We start from the raw sequence: 21,951 nt of genomic DNA, 5'->3' as shown, positions 1-21,951 counted from the left end.
ATGAAGCAAAAATCAAGTTAGTAGGAACTGCACTGCATGTCCTTTAAAAGAACATTTCCTTTTCCCACAAAGCATAGTAGTTACATGCAGCGAATTGCAAGTCATGTAGATGAGCTTGCCCGGGAAGATGATGATGATCCAGCTACAAGTTTGAAAAATTTACTGGTGTATTATATAGGGTCTTCCAAAGTTTTAAGTAGGGAGAAGTATGGTCTAATTGTTTAAAGTGCAGGCCTGGAATTAGGAAACCTTGGTTCTAATCCAGCTCTGACACTGACTTGCTGTGCAACCTGGGGTAAATCATATAACCTCTCTGTTCCCCTCAGCTGCTCAAGATGAACTGTGCTGAGTACAGTGTGGTCTTGTAACTAAACTGTGTTCAGCCGTATCCTTTGGAGACACATTACCACCACTGGTAGGCAAGAGGAAGGTAGTTTAAGAATTTTTTAAGCATGTCAGCAGAATTTGTTCTCCCCTCTCCCAAATACTGTAGGCAGGTTTTGTCAGGTTGGGATTACATGACAACCCAGTGATTTCTTCTACAGGTTACAAACTAGATTAAGAATAAGAAATAAAGTTGTATTCAGTTGAAGGATTAAAAATAAATCTCTATTCTTGCTCAGAAACCAGCCTAACCCCAGGAAATCAGAACTGGCTCTGCTGGGCAACAGCACTGAAAGTAGCAGGTGTTCCTTGTCACTTTGTGAATTAATGTTGCACTCTTGCAATCTATTAGTCCAAGAACAAACTGGCTGTAAGTGCTAGAGTCCCTGACATCTGATCATGCTGAAAAAGACGTGAAGAAATCTCCTTAGTTTCCGAAAAGGTTGCAGAAGGGATGAAGACTAGGGAAGGTTAAAGGTTACCTGCAAAGTGAGGAGGGATAGGAAGGGGTTAAATGCCCTTTTTTGTTTTCTTATGATATATAAAGAAGGCCTGTACAGAGTTTTATCAGAGGGCAGTTGGTTTGTTTGTTTAAACGTGTTAGAAACATGAAAGACACTATGGTGACTGAAGTGATAACATCACAAATACTAAGATACTTAAGTTTTGACAGGGGGAGGAATGTTAATCAGACCATTTAAAACTTTGGGTTTATTTAACTCCAGACACTCATTCTGAGCTGGTCTTGTAGCAATTAAAAAAAACAAAACAAAAAACAACCACTATTCCCAGAGATATGCTGACATCAGGAATGGTTCAAGATGCTATTTTGCAGCAATAGGACTTCTCATTTGAAGCTGTTTATAAGTATCTATCAGCTATGTAAATTTCAACATCATTCAACACAAAGGAAAAGCTTCTAAGGAAATGGAGGTAAACATTTAACCTCAGAACTTATGAAGATTTAAAAAAAGGGCTATCAAATTGATTTTTTAAAGAATCTACTTGTGTTCAGGGTGTTGATTAAATGGAATTAAACAAATCCACTAGACAAATGAAGGAAGTCTAGATTTGTTATCACAAGAAATTTTTAATATGGTTTGTGACAAGCAATATATCAAAGTTACCAACTCTCAAGCTTCATATTCTGAAACCAGACAACTCTCAGTAACAACAAAAAAAAGTTGTGCACTGATAAACATAGGAGGCATATTGAAAATTTTTAATTAAATATGAAAACATGAGCTGTGTACATTATTTTTTCCCTAGAAAACACAGCAATTTCAAAAGTTTATCATAAAATATTTTCATGAAATGAGTGAACCAGCAAACACATGCACTTGCGTGTCTGACACCCCCTCCCAAGATAAACATGATAAAGAGACAAACGCAAATGGAAAAGTTAACAGTACAGGTGGCTTGCGCTTTTTTTTTTTCTCTTTCTTTTTAATTTTTGTAAAGAAGAATGGAATGTAACACTGTGCTCGATTTCCTATGTCACAACACAAAACGTTTGGTGCAATATTTTAAAATTTTCTCTTTATGTTTTAATTTGATGGAGAAAAATACCTGTTTTTCTATAATAAAATATGTCTTTATTTTTAAATGTAACTTTTTTTTTTTTTTTTTTTCAGAAAATAATTTTGTAAACTGTCATTTCAAGGGCAAGGTAGACAGTCATTTCAATGTCCCCCCTTATAAACATGATCTGTTATCTGAAGCAAAAACAGAGACACAAAATAAAAGGAGGCGGAGCAGAGGCTGCTTTGCATACAGAAAGAAGAGTGCGCCTGGATGGGAGAGGAGGTGGGGTGTATGTTGTGGGGAGAAAGGAAGAGGTTAAAGGTCACTTTCGCCATAGAGCGCTGTGGAGAAGGACATATAGTCCAGGGCACCAGGTACAGCATCAGACCCACTGTATGGTGCCATCCTAGCAATGCAATATTCAGCTTGATCAGGAGGCAGTTCCCGTCGTAATTCATCCACAGTGATGTAGTTCTACAAAAACGACAAGAGACAAAGCAAATTATTCTTTCCAGCAAATGGTGCTACTTAGAAAGTACTCTACAAATCACGCCCTGCTGGCTCAGGGGTGCAGTGGGGCAACTGTGCTATAGTTTAAGATGGTAAATTAAGAAAACTGTATCCTACTGAAGGCACATTGGGTATGCAGGAAGGCAGAATGCAATACCCTAGTTGGAATTTGGCCCAGGACCAGCAATGGAGAGAGAGATTATATTGGTAGAAAAGCCCTGGAAGACCCGGAGCGGTTGTGTGGGAGAGCAGGGAGGTTGTCAGTGTCAGGCTGCCCGCTGTCTTGCTGATGGTGTGGTTCTTGTTTAAGGTGAATGGGAAGAAGCAGAAATTGTTGATTACCTCCAGTCCCTCATTAAGAAGCACTAAAAAGATGGGTGCCCTATTGCGCCTTATAAGTTGATTTTAAGGCTTCAAAATGTGGCCTCAATGACTCATTCTGCAGAGAAGGGATGGCATCCACAAGGCAATGAATTAGTTCCTACCAGTGCTGGTAAATTATATCAGCACAGGCAGCAGACAACATCGTCTCCCAAAGAATTTTTGTTTTTTTTCCATAGTTTTCTCCCTCCACTCTCCTTGCTTTTCCTACATCCCACCTTTCCTAGGGACATCTTTCAAAAGGAAGTAAACCTCCAACTAGGTTTGGCTATTGGAAATGTAAACACACTGAAGCTAGTCTGGCCCGTCACCAATTCAAATTCTGGATATAAGGTAGCAGTTTGTTGAACATGAGCTAAGCAACAAGTTCTCTGTAGCTAACTGACTCATGGACAATTTTATTTAGAAGCATCTAAAAGATATTTAGGGGTCACAGGTTTTCTGTCTTTTGACTTCCCAATTCGTTCATTAAGTGTTCTGCTTTTATGTTCATGAATGGAGTTTGAGGGAGGATTACCTTCTTAGTGCAATGTGAATCAAAAAGTATTTTAGTACAACATTTAAAACCAATTAAAATTGATAATTATCCTTTTTTGGAAGTACACAGTAATCAAGTTTAAATTTAACACTTTATCACAAAACTACAGATAACATTATTTACATCGTAATTTTCATCCTGTTGAAATAATTAGGAATTTACTACACAGCTGTTGAGACAGGAGATATACTCTGATCAGAAAGAATGTGTAATAAAAGATGAATGAAACATGAGGTTTATACGTAGAGATTATAGTAAAATCATTAGTGAAACATGAAAAAAGTACTCAAATTAGGATAATTCATTAAAATCTGAGATTTCAGTTAACATGGTATTCCAATATTTTTACTACATATTGTCATATTTCAAAACAGATCACCAAAAGTATTAGAAAATATTGGCATATATTAAGATTAAATTTATTTCATTAAGGAATTGCCAGTAATTTTATGCAAGAAAAATAAAAAATTATGATTTATTGGTACATTCATTTCACTGATTAACCAAATCTAGAGAAGTTATAATCTATCCTGAGACTGGAAAATTTCCAGGACATCATATAGTATTTGTAATAATATGGTTAAAAGGTTGGTATTTGAAAATCATTTGTTAACTGATAGAGGTTATCCTCAAATAAATGAAAATCTGATACCAATTATGTAAGACATACACTTACATGTCATTGTAAATTGTCACATGTGGAAAAACTACTTGAACTTGTAGATGTCCAGTAATTCATCTTTTTCAAGATTAATCAAAAACACAATTGATCAGTGTTTGTTGAATTTAATCATGCACTTTAAAATAACCAACCAAAACCATAACTTTTGATTAGTTACTTTAGTATCATGGCTCCAAACTGTTTAAGTTAAGATAAGGTAATTGCTCTGCTAATTTGTAGTTATTGTGTGTATAAGAAACATCAGCTGACATCAGTGATTGATATTGGTTCCTTTCCTGTCCATGACTTCAAACTTTTGTAGAAATGTGTTTTGACTTCAAGGTAATAAACATTTTTGATCCAAGAGACACTTTTGCATTGAAATATTAGCTACATTGGTTTCTTGTTTAATATTAACTTTGTGTGTTAGACATTTTCTATATCAGGGATCAGCAACCTTTGAGAAGTGGTGTGCCAGGTCTTCATTTATTTACTGTAATTTAAGGTTTCAGTGCCAGTAATACATTTTACATTTACAGGGGCCGGTGGACGGAACCCCAGACTGGCAGCGGGCTGAGCAGGGCCGGCGGCTGGGACACCGGCTGGAAGGGGACGGTGGACGGAACCCCAGACCGGCCGTGGGTGTGGCAGACAGAACCCCAGATTGGCAGTGGGCTGAGCGGCTGCCGGCCTGGGGTTCCGTTCATCCAGGCAGGCAGTGGGCTGAGCAGGGCTGGTGGCCAGGACCCCGGCTGGCAGCAGAATGCCACTAAAAATCAGCTTGCATGCCGCCTTTGGGACGCGTGCCACAGATTGCCGACCCTGTTCTGTATTATTGCAGTTATATACTTAAAGCATATTCTTAGTTCCACTGACTTCAGTAGAGGTCGGTGGGACTTAAGCATGTGTTAATGTGCTTTGCTAAATTAGGATCTCTGCAGGGTACATGAAGGTAAGAGCTATTGTTTGGCCTCTGAGCTGGTCAGGAAGCAGAGATTTACACATGACTGCAGAATGTTTCATTGTTCACCTCTGAAGAATTATACTTCCTGTCTCTTCACATCAGTTCAGCCACTCCTGAGCCACAGTTTTCTTTTTTATGTAAAAGTAGCATTCGTTTCCCTTCAAAAGTCTAAACTTACCTTGTCTCCAGCCAGGATCTTGAAGGAAGCCATGACCTGGTCGGCAGTATCAGTATCTGCTGTTTCCCGGGACATGAAGTCGATGAAGGCCTGGAATGTCACTACTCCCAAGCGGTTAGGATCTACAATGCTCATGATGCGGGCAAACTCTGCTTCTCCCTAGATAACGAGAGAGTCAGCAACAGGTCAGACTATTGGTAAGAATGACCAGAATGTAAGTCCAGTTCACACAAATGATGGCATCTGGAAGGTGAAATAATGAGACTGCAATGTTTCTAAGTGATCCCAATCTCATGGCTAAGAAAATACAGCTAGGGAAGACACTTTAAATCAATCTCACAAACACATTCACCAACAAGCTTCCCTAGCTGATTTTTTTTTAAATGTTCATTCCCCTTTGGAGTTAGGTATTTTCAACAGTGCTCTGGAACAATGCCATCCTAGTCCCACAAAACTGCTACCCTACATTAGCTGTCAAAGCAGAACAGAGCAGTAGTCTTTCTAGTTCAGTATCATGTCTCCAACAGAGGATAATAGTATGGATGTTTCAAGATATAAAGGTCCCTATAATGCACAGAATGATGCAATTCTATATCATAGGGCCCTCTGAAAATCAGATAATTTATTTAGGAGCCTAAACATGGATTCAAAACCTAATTTTGGGCAGCCAGGTTTGAAATTGGCCTTAGTCTTTAATTTCTTCTCTGGAATCTCTTACTTCCCTTTTACTTCTCATCATACCAGTTGCCCTTCTCTAGGACCTTAATGGTTTTAAGCTCATCCTTACCAAAAAGGCACCAGAAATCAGAAACCTATATGCTTTGGAGAGGCCTGGCAGAGCAGCATCTCCAAGGTAGTGTCTTTAGACCCAGGGGTTCTTTCACTGTATATTATTTTGACATGGAAGCTAAGACCTTATGCTTCTTAATTTTCTCTGTATCTAAGAGCATTTATTCTGATCATTCTCATACAGGGGAAAAAATGGTACAAGAGAAGGGGTAGATCCCAATCTCTGCCTGGGAGCAAAAGTGAAACCTTCAGGCAACTCAGTGCAAATCAACATGAAACAGTAATACACGTACACAATCTTTAAAGCATTTGGTCAAATGCTAACTGATGTGGCCTTGTATACCAGACTAAAGGAGTTTGTATTTATATTTATACTGGGCTGAGAAGTAGGTTACACCAGAAGACTGCTTTGCCTAACATTTATGGCAGCAAGGTTATTAAGGGCATTATTTAAACTTCTTCTGTGATTCTCTTCTCCTCTTAGAGAAGATTAGTACCAATATGTTTTGCCTGCAGAAGTTCTCCCCATTATGATTCTTCTGTCAACTAAGTCAGCCTAATGCGGTGTTGTCCTGAACACTAATCTATTTACTGAGGAAAAAGCTATGAGAAAGCTACAAACAGGACTCTAGCCTGCATGAATAGGCAGGAGCGGAGTGAAATAAAGGTGTATTTCACTGATCATAGTGGGAAGGGATAGGGCAGGAGAGGAAAGGGAGACAGCTATCAGGAAAGCATTCTAATTGCACTGTTTCTAGTCTAAGTATCTTTGGTTGGTTGGAAAAAGCTGATCTCAGTAATGTTATCAATGGAGATGAAAATTTATACCTGCTGAAAGGCTTGCTGCCACATTACCACTGAAAGATTTACACAGGGATAGCAGGATCCTAGAGTCATAACTGGCCTTAGGAAGAGGCTTGAAGCAAGTACCCTTGTAGCACACCAGGTGTGGGTTGACACATTATACAGACTGTCCATTTTAGTCTCACTTTAGGGCACTAGAAGCTTAAAGGCTGAATTTTAGTTGGATTTATCTATTTATAAATGGCACTGTGTGTGTGTGTGTGCGCGCGCGCACACACACACACATTGAGAATTTAGCAAAAACACTTCCTGTAGAAATAAAACTGTTTAAATATTTATTTGTAGCAACAGCATTCATTCATTCCTCAGGCTGTCATGAAGGCTTCCATGGAATTCCACTATTACTTATTGCTGGAAAGGTTACATGTTGCTGTATGCAAACAGGGAACACAGCAACTCGAGCTGTGTTATCGCTTCTTCCAGTTTATAAGCTATGCAGTTTTCCAAATCAATTCTCACTCTACACAGATCAGAATTGGACATAACCCTCCCATTCTTCCCTCCAGCTAGAGCTGTAAGACAAAGATTTAAATGCACACATACACACAACCATTTCAACATTTAGTTTCCATTTCTGAGAGTCCTAAGAATTAAGGTAGATTTTACCTTGATTCATTACAAATGTGTCCCCTTCCCCTTTGCAGAAGGTCATATGAATCATTGTGAACATGAGTGACAGAGGGCTCTACGTTACCATATTGTAACCCATGGAGATAAGGCAGGCTCTGAAATCTTCAGAATCCATCATGCCAGTCTTCTTCTACATGGAGCGATGCAAGGATGGAAGAAACCAAGAGAGAGAAAATGGAAACCAGTCGAGGAAGAGATGAACCCACAGGAGATATTACAAAGAATGGATTTGGGAAAAGGGGACAGGAATTATTGGACAATGAAAAACAATACAATAAAGGTGGTTTGAAAAACCATGAAGAAGCAATGATTCAGTTGGAAATGAAATCATTTTTATATAGGACACATATTGAATATTAAAAAAAAGAATGAAGCATGATGATATCAAGTGAGACAAATACACAAAGAGAAGAAGACAGGGAAGTTAAGTGAAACAAGTAAATGGAATAGGTAGATATAAACAGGATTCTCCCAAGACAATAAATGAAGGTAATTAAAAGGGGTAGATATGAAAATTCATTAAGTAAAGAGAAAAGGTGGGATGGAACAGAGATACATGTACAGTAAAACACGAGAACAACAATGACAGAAGGATTAAAACAAAAAAGAAAAGAAAGGAGAAAACTGTTATTTCCTCATAGTTCAACATCTCGCTGCATTCACCACTAGCATTCAGTACCTGTGCATCGTTTCCAATATCGTAACCCAAGCTGATGAGGCAGGCTTTGAATTCCTCAGGGCCAAGTGTGCCGGAGTGATCCTGGTTATGCGGTGTGCCAGGCAACAGGACATGCAGTGCCAGGGGGGTGGTAGTGTGGGGCAGGTAAAAGAGAGGTAAAGAGGAGATCAAGAGCAGGTGAAAAGACAACAAACAGGTGCACCATGCAGTGGATGAGGAGAGGAGAGAGGTAGAGAAAGAATGACATGCAGATAAAAAGACAGGGAAGAAAAATAAAAAGTGCACAAAGTTAGATACCACAATGATATTTCAGGATGTGCTAAAAATGCTCTCAAAACAGTAGCTTCTCAGAGAACTTGATCACATCTTGACAGTGTTTGAATAAGAATTGTTAACACTAGCAAGCTTTAAAATCTACTTTTTCCAAATCAGTCCCTGACATTGCTATTCTTTTACCCAGTAATGCCAGAAGTCCTGCATTTCAACAGTAACCCAGAGTGCAGGGAAGCAGATAGACACGGTGGGTAGCAAACACTATCACCTTACTGTTCTTGCTATCAAAAGTCAGATGCCCCAAATAAAGGGGTAGGCTAGGGTAGGTATGCCTGGCATGCTTCCGTGAAGCTTAGCTGGTGGAGTATCTTGTGTGCTCCTGAACAGACCTGGCATCCCAAGAACACATCAGGAAAAAAACAGCTGAAACTCAGGGAAGTGCTGCCACCCCTGTATTTCTAAGATCTGTATATGAAAGCAGAGCTGTGACTGGCTGAGCTCTCTGAAGTGCTCCACCCTTAAAATAGCACCCCTGGCTTTGTATAGCATCTGTCTTTGCTCTTACACAGAGGGATGCACCAACGATGGATACAATATTCATTTATCACACCCCCTTTCCTCTGTGTTTTGAGAGGACGCCCATGGTAAACATGAACCTCCTCACAAGAGAGCCTACTGGAGGCCAGCCACAAGCCCAGCAGAACATTTCACGACAGCTGCACTTCTTTTGGCTCAGAATCCCCAAACACTGTGGGGTGGGAAGTGTTCATCACCAAGAGTTATACACAAAATTGAGAATCCCAATCTGAAAAGCAGAACTTAGCTGCAAGGCAGCACTGAGGAGCTTCCTGCCTGCAGTCATCATCATTTGGACATGCCACACTGGCAGGAGAAGGAACTCAGGGTAGGTGTGCAGGGCCAGCTTCAGCTGACTCCCTCTTTCAAAAAAAGAGTCAACTTTTTCAGTTTGGTGTTTAAATCGGTATTACAGCGTCCCAGCAGAAGAAATAATTGAGGATGAGGCACCCATATTTTCCATGTTACCAATGTAACCTCCCCTATCTTGCATCCATATATAAACAGAAGGCTTGTTTATGTGAATGGAAAGCTAGGATGTACAGGGTACACTGGGGAACACTAGAGAGAAGAGAGGGGGTCATTACCTGAATACACCTTCAACAATGCGAGAGGAGTTAGGATGGCCATTATTTGGCCATCTGGAGGTGGCTTCTCCTTAAAATAAGACTGCAGTAATGGGGATATAGCTTGAGACCACCATAGAATGCTGTGACAGGCTTAGCAAGTGTCAGGCGCATACGTCTGCACACTGCTCTGGGATCTGTATTGGCTGCCAGTAGGTCTATGGGTGGCATTCAAGGTGTTAGCATGGAACCTACAGAACCCTAAATGGTTTTGGACTTGGGAGTGCCTCTCTCCAGGTAACAATGTGGCTGTTCAGATTCATGGAAGCATGCCAGCTGATCTCCCTTAGATGCAAGTGAGAGAGCTGCTGGCAGGATGATGGTTGAGTTTATTATGGGCTTATTTTATTATTGTGTTTGCTGGTGGCTCTGTATTTATTTATGGCTTGTTATACTGTATGTAGCACTTATGTGAGGGACCTCCAGAGGTGAGGGGATGGGTGCCTACAATTTTATAAATCCAATACTCAGTCACTATGTGGAAACCCTCTTGAGAGATGGGGAATAAGAGGTGGGGAGAATAATCCATTTTCTAAATATGCTGGCAGACTTTCCCATGTCTTAGCTTAGTCAGGAAACTTGCGTTCCAGACAAACTTCCTGTCTCAGCATGACAAATAGACTAGCCTAATGTGGACAGGATTACCCTACAATCTCCACAGGGCTGACGGCTCATGAGACCTAGTCCTCTAAGCACAAGAATGAAAAGTCTACTATGTGGATAGTTCTACTGCAGGAGCTGTTTGGTTTCTAATGCTATGCCAAGCCTATGAAGAAGCAGGTGGCCCACTGAGCTCCAGGGGGCACAGACTTACCCTGTCAAAATGGTTAAAGGAGGCCCGGAATTCATTCATCTGCTCCTGGCTGATTCCTTTGGCATCACGGGTCAGAATCTGATTTTCCACTTCATTGATGGTTCTAGCAATTGTTGTAAGCAACTGCTCCCAGCCCACTCGGATATGCTGAAGAAGAAAGGACAAGACTTTTCTTTTAAAAAGTGGCACCTTCTGCATCTGGAGCCCTTGGTTCGACTGTGTTAATCATTACAAGTTAAGTGATCCTGATGGTCAGGGCCTGGTAAATCCACTTGCTCAGAAAACATCTCTCTCACCCTGGGCAAGTGCCATCAACTTCTTCAAAATCTGAACCTTCATTTAAAAAAAAAATTAAAGGTCAGATTCTCATCTACACTAAGGCATTACATCAGCTTTAAAGTCACTTTACTCTGCCAGAGTGGTGTAAAGCAGCCTCAGAGTAAACAAGAATCAAGCCCAAAGTTTTTAGCTCTCAGTCATGCAGAAAACCTTTCAAATGTGAACTGAGTGTAAAGTGATGCACAGGTGTCAACCTAGGTCTGACACCCACTTCTCCAGTGCCTCTATTATAGCACAGCCAGATACAGTAATGAGAAGTAACCAGAGAGTCTGTTGCCAAAGTGAAACTGACAGGAATCTGGTTAGTTTTAGTGTGCTGTTGCTTGGACAAGTTTCCAGCAGCAACACTGAAGCTATTAACTAGGGAGAAGGAGCAAAAGAATGGAGTCTGTGAAAGGCATGGAGTAGCAGAGACACCTCACCATCCCCATATTCTTGGGGCACCCAGCAGGATGTAGAGGGGGAAGCAGAGAGAGAAAACTTCTCTTTCCAGATGATGAGGGAACTTGGCCAATTGCAGGGATCTCAGTCACTGTTCCTAGTTGGGGCCTCTAGGCACTGGTGCACCTTGGTCCCTCCTATTCTGTGCCCGTGGCAGATAATAGTCTAGCTTCCTAGGAGCCGTAATACTTCGGTCTAATTTTAGTTGTGGGTTCAGTGTGTGGATGCTGGGTGGTGCAGATGGCCTGTGATACATAGGCCACCAGACTAAATGATGCGGTGGTCCAGCCAGAGATTGATACAGAAAATTAAGGCCCTCACTGCCCCCAAATAGAGTTCAGGGATCATACGCTGGTATGGATCCCAGCAGTCTGGCAAATGGTGGGGCACTCATCTGTGCATTGGCCCTGGACAATAGACCCCACATTTCATATCAGGCTGTGGCTATTAGTACATGTAGTCCTCTGGCTATTAAGTATCTGGCACAATTTCCCAGTCTATATATGGGTGGGTGGATGTGGAAGGAGAAGATTGGTAGAATAAGTACAGAATAGCTATAAAGAGAGGAAAAGGAGAGAGAGACAATATAGGGGAGGAGGCAGAGAATTCAACATAGAGAGAAAGGGAAATTAGGAAACACACTGAAGACAGCTCAAGCAAAGATGCACCATAAATAATTATAGGAAAGTGAAAAGAAGCCAAGAAAGGAAAGTCAATGCTAAAGAGAGAAATTTAGTGAGTAGAGCTGGTTGAATAGTATTTGCTGATTAGTATTTGGGGAATTTCTCCAGTATGTGCCAAACAATTTATTCAAAAATACTTTGTGGAACTCAACTAGCTCTATAGCTGGTCAAATACTAGTCAGCTAATACCGGTGAAGTTAATTGCATAATATAGTCAGGTGTTATCTTTCTTCTGTTATTTGACCAGCCCTAGTAGTAAGTCACATTTTTTAAAAAAATCATTAGCTAGGGAGTTGATTTGCAATGTTACAATGAAGTATGGAGCACAACAACAATACACAGCTGTCTTATTCCTTGAAACTCCAGGGGTCAGAGGGGGGACTGCCTGCATGTTGCATTCTTTCCCCTCACAAATTGTATGTCTTGTCTATTTAGTTGTTAAATTGTTTGAGGCAAGAGTCTCTTATTATATTTGTATAGACCCTAACAAAGCAAGGTCCTGTTCCTGGTTGCGGTCTCTAGGTATAACATAGTATAAATAACGCATAACGTATCCACACCACCACCATCACTGGTATTTTCACCCTGGCTAGTAGGTTAGGCATCCAGCTATCAAGTAGCAGGCTAATAAGTGTCAGGTAAACACTCAAGATGCATTGGTGTTCTTAACTGGTCCCCATCTACCACCTGCTGAAGTCACAACTACTCAGGAAGGACTCAGAACTGGATTAGCAAACAGAGCAGCAGGTCTGAACTAAGGTGCACTGGCAGGGCATTGTGGACGAAGCAGTGCTGTCAGTTCCTCACTTTCATAAGTGCGAAGTTTAGCCAAGGGTTTTGGAAAAGAATCTGGGTGTTATGGGGATGCTCATCTTAACTACATCAGGCCAACACAGCTTAGGTTGTTTTGTATGCCTGGCCTAAAATACAGCAGGCTGAAGACTTTTCCAGGCATTTACCTCCATGGTATAGTTGGTGTGCTTGTTGTCAAAGATGAGTGCCTCCTGAATCTGCTGGTGGTCTCCCTCCAGCTGGTCAATCTTTGGTTTGTAATTAATAATACTCTTCTCGTACTGCCGCAGGTGGTTGAGCTGGTCCTCCAGGGTCCCATGCATCTCTATGGAAATGCGGCCGATCTCCTGCATAAACAAACCCAAGGGAGTTGGGCCCATTAGAGGGGCAAGCCTCAACACACACACAGTATCTACCTATTCCCTGTATGGGATAAAATGCTTCAACAACAAGTCATATAGATCTGAGAGAATAGAATCTAGTTTTATGGCTTTAAAGAGAGGAGATAAACATATGAGGTCAGACCCCCATATGTTACAAACCATTCTAGCTCTACTGAAGTCAGTGGAACTACACCAGTTTACATCAGCTGAAGTTCTGGCTCACTGTCTTATGAGTAAGGCTACGATTTAGTCTCGGGTATTTTCAGTAAAAGTCATGAACAGGTCACGGGCAATAAACAAAAATTCACGGCCTGTAACCCATCCATGACTTATACTAAAAATAACTGTGATTAAATCGGGTGGGGAAGGAGTGCTGCTGGGGGTGGAGGTGGCGGGGCACCTGGGGCCAGCCGGGGACGGTTGCCCAAGGCCCCCGTAGCAGCAGTTGGTGTGGCTGTCCTGGGGGCCACCTGAGCATCTGGCCCCAGAGCCAGCTGCTTGGGCGGCTGTGGGGTCAGCCATCCTGGCCCCTGCAGGAATCACGGAGGTCTTGGAAAGTAACACAATCAGTGATTTCCATGACATCTATGACAGATACGGAGCCCTAGTTATGAGCCTACAGGTTGCAATTTCCCTTCCTCCCTAACCCGTTTGTGTGCTCACCACATCAGACACATGCTATGCTCTCACACTGTGTCACTTATGCCAAGTCCCAATCACCAGACTATTTGGCGCTCTGTTGAAAACCTCGTCAAAACCATCCTTTAAGTAAACGGATCCAGGGTAACTACTGAGTGAAGAGGTTTACCCTCCTTACCTTCCACCTCTTCCCACTAGGAAGAGGTAAAGCCACCTGCTACAGGACTGATCCCCACTAGCCTTGAAAAATAAGAAGCCAGGTTTGAGAACAAGGGTCCTAGTCCCTGGTAGGCTTTGCTGAGTGTGACCTCTAAAATGAACACATCAGACCTTTGACCGTGTGTCGAACTTGGATGAGGCATATCTTCCCACTTTACAGGTGTAATTTGCACCTGAATTTTACACCTGGAAAATGAATTGTGGGTGCACATCTGAGTAGGTTACTTCAAAGGCCATCATTCCACAAATCTACCCCTTGATGTCTATCAAGATCATCTAGGTCTAGGGATTAGCATGTGTGCAGGGTAATGGTGCCTTCCATGTTGGAAACAAACCGATACCCCATATCATACAACTCCTCCTTCTCCATCACCAGTTAAACAATGGGAAATGTTTTAATACAGCCAGGACCTCGTACTTTCAGAAGACATGGGGACATGACATGAGTAGACTTATATAAAGCCATTTCTGTGCAAATCAGAAACTTGCCAGCAAAGGGGTAGTAGAGGCTAAATAAGAGATACATCTCTGTACTTGGACGAGGGTGGAAATTTGAAGATGATAGAAGATGGAAAAGCAATGACGCTGGGAACAGTTGGAGCTCAGAGGAGCAGCTGCATTATATGTTACCACCTCCAACTGTGCCACTTGGGTCACTGACCCAAAGAACAGTAACAGCATTGGCGTTTCCTCAAGGCAGACAAGCAGCCTACACTGAGGGGATCCAGTGAAGTGGAATCACTAGTTGGGCAACATCGGATGATAAAAGACGAAGGTGTAGCTGATTGCTCTGCGAACCCTCTCAGTATGTCTATGGTAATAGTAATTTAAGGACAGAGAATAAGCTGGCCAGCACTTTTCTTTTCCTCGGCTAGGAGAGAGATCAAGATGCTTCCCTCACATGGTATCTACTGTGCTGCTTACTTCATGCTCTTTATCTCTGTGCTCCTTCTCTTGTGGCTTTTTTCTCCTCACGTCTCTGCTTATCTAGCACTGACTCCCTTACTCCCTTCTTAAATGTCTTCCTTGAAGAGCCTCCCCCACCCCTTTCACCTCCTGCCATCAGCACTAGCCTTCTTGTACTCTTCTATCTTTAACTCTACTTACCTTCATTCAAATCTTAGCTAAAAAGGTTATCCCTTAAAAATTCTCTTTCCTGCTGCTGTTTTACCACATAATTGTGTTTATTTTGTAGTGCATTTTGAAACAGATGGTATGAAAGCGGTTATACAAAATAAACTTCTGCTGTATTTGTGTAAAGCAAGCGAGAAACCCTCTGAATATATTCAAGTGCCAGCATCCCTTTCTCGAGGCCACATTTTTGTATTTGTTGCAAAGAGCGAGGAGAAAAAAGTACCATGCATCTGATTAGCCAGAGACAATCTCAGCACACACTATCCATTGACTTTCCATGAAAGCCTCCCTTACTGAAGCATGAAGAGAGGATTGCCGTAAGCCTGAAGGAAGAGGCAATCCAGAATGCCCGCTGCGATTGTGGAGGAGAGGAAAAAAAGATTGTTTCAAAATTATTAAGATGCTACCTCCATCTTGGTTTGGATCCAGGGCCCAATGACATTAGCCTGTGCACCAAACTGCTTGCGGAGTCGTTCATTTTGTTGCTGGCGTGTGTGCTCTTCCATCAGGGCTTGATCCCTTCGGGGAACTAACTGTCGCACCTGTAGCAAAACATACCAAGGCACAGCATGCGTTTCACGCGCAGTCAGCTACACACAATGCATTCAGAAACGGATGCAGCAAAGAGGTGTGGACAAATAAGAAGTCATAAGCATCTGGGCTGGGCTGGACGGCTTGGGGGATGGGCAACGGGACATGAAACCTGTCTTCTCTGATGGCCTGTGTTAAATGAGTTGAAGGGCTCTGTTCAATTGCCATTTGCTCACAAAGACCATCACCACAACTGGTATTAGGGATAGCATCTTTCATCAGCACAAGAACAGAATAAAATAAGATCCACGTTCTCTTCTTTAACCTGCACATCCTGCACTTTGAAGCACACTAAGCCCCCACACGTGTGCTGGAAACAAATCATGTGAGAAAAGCAGGGCCTGTGCTCTGAGGTGATACTGAGAATTCTGTCTCTCTGGTGTTTGGCTGTTGGATCTTGTCACCTTCTCAGATCTAACTGATCACCACATGTGGGGTTGGGAAGGAATTTTCCCACAAGGTCAGACTGGCAGTGATCTTGGAGCATTTTACCTTCCCTTGCAGCACAGAGTGCGGGTCACTTGCTGGAATTATCTGGGTATACTTCACTTAATTATTTCACTGCCATTGCAGGGGCCCTGGGCACTGGGGCATGTCAGTCCCTCCTATTCTCATCCTGTGACAGTTTAGTCTGTGAGCTGTAATACTTCAGTTGTTGGGGTTAGTGTGTGGGTGCTAGGTGATATTGGTGGCCTGTGATATACAGTAAGGCAAACTAGATGATCCTGTGGTCCCTTCTGGCCTTAAACTCTATGTCTCTAGTTGAGCACTGTGCATTGGACAGGAGAATTTAGAAAAGGAATAATTCACTTCCTGGGGTGATAAAATAGGCTGAACATCTTCTCCCTTACAGAGAAAGTGCAAGGCTTCAAGCACTCACGTGGTCCCATTTGCCATTGATTTCCTGTGGCGTTATGGTAGTGTAGGGATTGGTTCCTGCCATGTTGACATGGTAGGTCTGGACAATCTTTGAGACTTCATTGTGGATCCCCAGGATGGCCTGTCGTTCCTTGTCGGCATCTGGCAAAGTGGCCTTGAACTGTTCATGGGCGGTGGTCAGTCCCTGGAAAACAGAGGTGCAAGCAGAGGAGAGATAAGAAGAGCATTAGTCAAAACACCACGTTAAGGTGTTACTGAAAACAGTGCCGTTTGGAAATTCCTCTGCTGCTATAGCAGAGCAATCAATCTCTGAGGGTGCAGAAAAGGCCATTCCACAGCAGGTAAAAGCCACTTTTATGGCACACAAACATTTTTCAGACCTTCATAGTTGGATTAAAGCAGGCAGTTATGAGGCAAGTTATTTTTGACGTGTTTAGGTGTATCCCATATTGACTAGCTACAGAGATAACATCACAAAACCTGTCAAATACATCTTGCTTTAGACTCTGGTGGGCTGATTTTCCCAGAGTGCTTGATCCCTGCAATGAGCATTGTGAGCACTAAATGACTTTGGAAAAAAGAGATCAGACCACTAGTGTTACTTTATAGCAGCTGGGTGACTAACAGAGTGCTAGCACAAATAGCCATTAGTTTTTCCCAGGTAGGGCTGTACCAGATCCACATCTAATATGGTTACAGTGGAATCAATAGAAGCAGGTCTAGTCCGTTCAAGGATCACAACTAGGTGAATGTCGTGGAAAAATTGGCCACACCGTTGATTTTGGGTCAGACACACTGAGGCACCTTTATTGATTACCAATATGCATAAAGGGAAGGTCAACGTGGCCCCCCCATGAAAGAGGGACAGTTGCCTTGGGGTGTGTACATGGTTCCAGGCTTATAAAGATAAAAACCGCAAAGCGTAATCACACATTACAAATATTATCAGCCTTATTTGGTATAATTCTTATTATTAAGCCAATCAGAGCCTTTCACCATCTAGGGCTTTTCCTGTTCATTGGTCCTAGACGCTCCCGCTTTCGCCATTATTCTTCTTCTTGCGTTACTTTTATCTCGTATTACCTTATAGTTTATTAAATTGCTTAATGCAGCTAACTGTATACGTGTCCACTTACGTGCGGTTACATTGTCTTCAATAATTTTCCATTACCATGCTAAAGCCATATTGTCCAATTACCAGTAGGCGTTGGTTCCCCTTTCTCCACACTGACCTTTTGATTGAGCCATACAAACTTATTACAAATTTCCCTAATGGCCTACTGTTACTTATGCTTTGACACACTTAGCATATATTTGGTCTCCTATTACCTATGCTTAGCTAGCTCTAGCCTGGGGCAAACGGGGATTCTAGGGTAAGCATAGTCCGGGGTTTGAAGGGGTCCCTGAAAATCCCCATCAGTGAACATCTTCCAGCCCACAGAAATTGGTAAATTCCCATTGGCAAAGTGCTCCGTAGCTGGAAATGGCACCCTCTCCATGACCACAACTGGTCCTTTCTATTCCTCTTAATGCTGCGATTCCCAAACAATAATCTAAGGTGGTCTGGGGAACACTTGCTGATAGTTTGTGGACAGCTGGCAAGTCACTTGAGACTGGCTCATTTCCAGCCATTTCTAGGTTTGTAATTCCAGAGAGCATGGAAGCCTGTAAAAGAGGAGAAAGACCAGGGAAACAAATGCAGGGGGAGAGGTGGCAAAGGGGACCAGGAAGCAGAGGCGCAGGTGCAGGGACAGAGAGGTGAATAGTACAGATAGACAGGGGAAGAGGAAATGAAGAATGAAAGCAGAGTGTGTGACTGATAACCTACTTCTGTTATACACAGTTAAACACAGGAAATAATTTCCTATGTAAGCAACTGTTGTGGTGTTCACAGGGATGTAGTTCAAGTATGAATGGAAAGGGGAGTTTAGTCCATGAAGTTACAAATGGGAGAAGCACTCTCTATTCAGATTTGATCTACAATATGAAAGAGTTAAAATAATTCATTGGTCTAGGGCAGGGGTTCTCAAACTTCATTGCACTGCAACCCCCTTCTAACAACAAAAATTACTATACAGCCCCAGGAGGGGGGACTGAAGCCTGAGCCCAAGGGCTTCAGCCCAGACAGTGGGTTTTGGCCCAGGCAGTGGGGCTTGGGATTCAGCTTGGCCCTGGGCTTCAGCCCTGTGCCCCAGAAAGTCTAAGCCAAATCTGGCAAACCCATTAAAATGGGGTTGTGACCCACTTTGGGGTCCCAAACCCATAGTTTGAGAACCACTGGTCTAGAGGAAGCACTTTAGCAAACGGCAGGTCTCTAGTTCAGTAGTAGGGCTCATGCTGCGTCAGTACCATTTATGACATCTCCACCTAGTAGCTCATGGTCACTGCTAGTGCTACAGAGCCCACACCCGAAAAGCCCACCAGCACTCTATGCATTCTCTCTCATGTGGAGTGACCTAACTTGGAAATGACAGTCTCCTAGCCTGATAGCCAACAAATCAGTTGCTACCATGAAGCAACAGCTGAACAGCAAGAAGAGCCCGTTTCTTCAGCTCAGCCAACCTAATCCGAGCAAATACATGTACCGTCTGCTGTCTTCACAAGTGCTAGTCAAGTAGGAGAAATAGCAATGCCTTTCAGAACCCAGAAGGGCAACTGGAACACTGAGGTCTGAGGACTATGGGGAGCTACTATAAGCTTTTTCTCCTGCAGCCTTGCTGCAGGAGAGGGGAAGATGAGATGAGTTGTTGCCTCCAATGACGTCATGGAGATTTGAAAGCTTTGACCCTCAACAGTAATTCAGCAGCAAAGGGGCGAATACAATATTCAGCAGTGTAGCTGTCCAGCGCAGGACTAGAGAAGCCATCAAAGAAACAAGAGGAGCAGAGGAACTGGGGGTGAGGAATTATGGGACTGCTGGCTTAGCACACAGGGCCTGAGAGTAGCTTTAAGCCCTCTCATTAGGATAAGAATGCATGATCCTCTCGACTCTCAGTCATTTTTAAGCAAGACTCTCACTTCTCCTTTAAAAATCCACATTCAAGTCTTGGTATCCAGTTAGACGGGAGTAAATTTGGCTTATATCAGATCTTCTGAAGAATTTGAGAAAAACTCAATTTCCCCTCCCCCCCCAAAGATCACCAGATAGAGCAGAAGTGCCAGAACACCATAAGCACACCACTTGCCATAATCAAGGGAAAAGTATTGTCTGATTGCACATAAGCACATCTCAGGGGAAAGACTTGCATATACCTGGATCTCCTCTATGGTATGGACAATGAAGGTGTCCTGCAGATCCTCCATGGCCCCCTCCATCCAGTTATTGAACGGGGCGGCTCGTTTTGCATATTCCAGGTATAGCTGGTCAATTGTCTCCAGCAGCTTCTCTGTCCTCTGGAATTCCCAAAAAGAAGAAAGGATTAGAGAACAGTCACCAGACAGCACGCTTTGTAATTAGCTAAGCAGAGCCTCCCTCCTGTGTTTATCTGCTCCCCCACTCCTTGCCATGGCCCTGCTCCCTGAGCGTTCTCAGAAGGAAGTGACTTTTAAAGTGTTCCTGAAATTAGGATCTGGAACTGGAAAGACCGACTTCTTAAATATTTTTGATTTGCATATACTTAAATCAGCTACACGTTATATAATCATGCCATTACACAAGACTGATTTCCCCCTCTTCTTTTTACTTATTTATTTTTTTAAGAATAATCTTTTCAAAAGAGAGCTAAGTTATAAAATACAGGAATGCCAAGAAAATGTAACAGCTCACGCAATGCAGAGGTGCCAAATCTGATGGTACAACTAGGCTAGAAGTAAAAATATGACACTCGTTTACTAGTCTGGATACCCAAGCTTTGGGAAATAGTTTGAAGATCTGAAACTTAATACTAGTGTGCATTGCAGCTGGTGTGGGAATCCATGCTAGGGAAGGAGGCTGCTGGCTGTCCTGCATTTATGGCACCCTACTGATGAACTGATGAAACCATGGAGTGGTCCTAGAAGTTATCTCTAGATCAGCAGCAAATGATGCAAAAGAGAAAGAGGAGACCATGTGTCTGTGAGAATCACACTCTTCAACTTCGAGTTTCTGATAAGCAAGGAACAACAGAGGGCCTGAAAGGTTCTCTCTGCTGGATGGCCTTGTAATCCCAAGGGCAAGTACCTGCAAGGTTTCAACCTTCTTCTGGAACAATGGGCAAGCATGGGGCTGGCGATCTTCTGTTACAGGGGGTGCACAAGTTACACATGATCAATTTTCTGCAGTAGGGGAAGGAAGCTTTGGGATAGACTTCCACAAAACCATTTATCTAGGAGAGACCATATGTATCACCCCTGTTTTAAACTTGCATCATCCTCGGTGCACTGTGTTATCCGAATTGCATTGCCTTTGTTTAAACTGGATCATAAGCTTCTTGGGCCGTGGGAATGTCTTATAGAATAGGAAGTGAGATAACAGACTAGATTCCTGAGTGAGTGTAACGCTTGATGGTGCTGGCAGTCAGCCTTGGAGAGTGAAACTCTCCAATATCCCCTGAGCAAGCCCAGCACAGTGAGCAGCAGTGCAAGATTCTTCCAGACCGCCAGGCCAATGTGACTCAAGATTGATCTTAGTGAGCATATCTTACCTCCAAGGCCTCTCTACGTTTCTGGGTTAAAGCACCCAGATTGTCCCATTGGTCACATATCTTCTGGCACCTGGCATTGACACTTGGTGAGTCGTAATAATCCAGCTCACTAAAAAGCAACAACAAAAATGGAAAAATTAAACAAAGACACCCAGGGGAGGAACAATCAACAATTCCCCATCAATCTCAGAGAATGGAAGTAATCAAAAATACCTCCACTCCCTGTAATGAGACTTAGAAATCAACAGTACCCAGCTTTGGAGTCATTGCACATGATGTTACAGAGTGGTACTGTGTATCACACTCAGAACGCCTGTATATGGAGATTATAAAAATAGAAAAGAACACCCCTCCATTGATTTCCCATGACTATTTTCCAATTAATGGTGCAGGTTGGGAAGATATGGGCAAATGGGCTGGGAGAGAAAAGCTGAGACTTCAGTCCAAGTTGGGAGTTGGTGGTTTTCGAGTACATAGCCATGCCAAATGCATTCCACTTCAGAACACCATGCTGCCTAAATACCTACTTCTTGTATATAGGAGATGGGGCTGAGAAGGTCCTCACTGTGGATTCAAAGAGTGAGAAACCATGCTAATGGATGTAGAGTGCTGCAGGCACCCTTTGGGAAATGAGGAACATACAGGAGCAGCTGAGGTGCACAGAACAATAACCTCAGGATTAAAATGTGGATTGATTTGCCATATCCCCTGCTCTAGAGTGCACTGCCTGCAATGCCCATACTCATGGGGCAATGTTCTGTAAGAGTGAGGAGGCAGAAGAGCACACCCATCTCTTCCTTGGTTCTGCACTTAGCAGGAAAGGAAGAGAGCAGCTTGA

The 21,951-nt window shown here is 42.7% G+C and overlaps 1 protein-coding gene across 5 annotated transcripts in view; it reads right to left on the bottom strand.

Moving 5' to 3' along the window:
* Positions 1-1,809: 1,809 nt before the first annotated feature.
* The window catches only part of ACTN1 (actinin alpha 1), a 139,035-nt gene continuing 118,893 nt past the window's right edge, over positions 1,810-21,951 (bottom strand). For 2 of the 5 annotated variants that reach the window (XM_045013938.1, XM_045013941.1), the window contains exons 13-21: positions 21,114-21,222; positions 19,744-19,884; positions 16,493-16,675; positions 15,429-15,563; positions 12,814-12,993; positions 10,392-10,538; positions 8,103-8,183; positions 5,141-5,299; positions 1,810-2,382 (exon numbers count right to left, since the gene is read on the bottom strand). In XM_045013938.1, the coding sequence (XP_044869873.1) occupies positions 2,224-2,382; positions 5,141-5,299; positions 8,103-8,183; positions 10,392-10,538; positions 12,814-12,993; positions 15,429-15,563; positions 16,493-16,675; positions 19,744-19,884; positions 21,114-21,222 (1,294 nt within the window). In that variant the 3' untranslated portion in view covers positions 1,810-2,223. Of the gene's footprint in view, positions 2,383-5,140; positions 5,300-7,478; positions 7,554-8,102; positions 8,184-10,391; positions 10,539-12,813; positions 12,994-15,428; positions 15,564-16,492; positions 16,676-19,743; positions 19,885-21,113; positions 21,223-21,951 lie in introns of those variants that run through there. The other 3 variants (XM_045013943.1, XM_045013940.1, XM_045013942.1) reach the window with 3 other exon arrangements.

The sequence above is a fragment of the Mauremys mutica genome, chromosome 4 (assembly GCF_020497125.1).
Source record: "Mauremys mutica isolate MM-2020 ecotype Southern chromosome 4, ASM2049712v1, whole genome shotgun sequence".
Taxonomy (NCBI): Eukaryota; Metazoa; Chordata; order Testudines; family Geoemydidae; genus Mauremys; species Mauremys mutica.
Note: the sequence above shows the minus strand (reverse complement) of the source record. Positions and strands in the feature narration are given on the sequence as shown.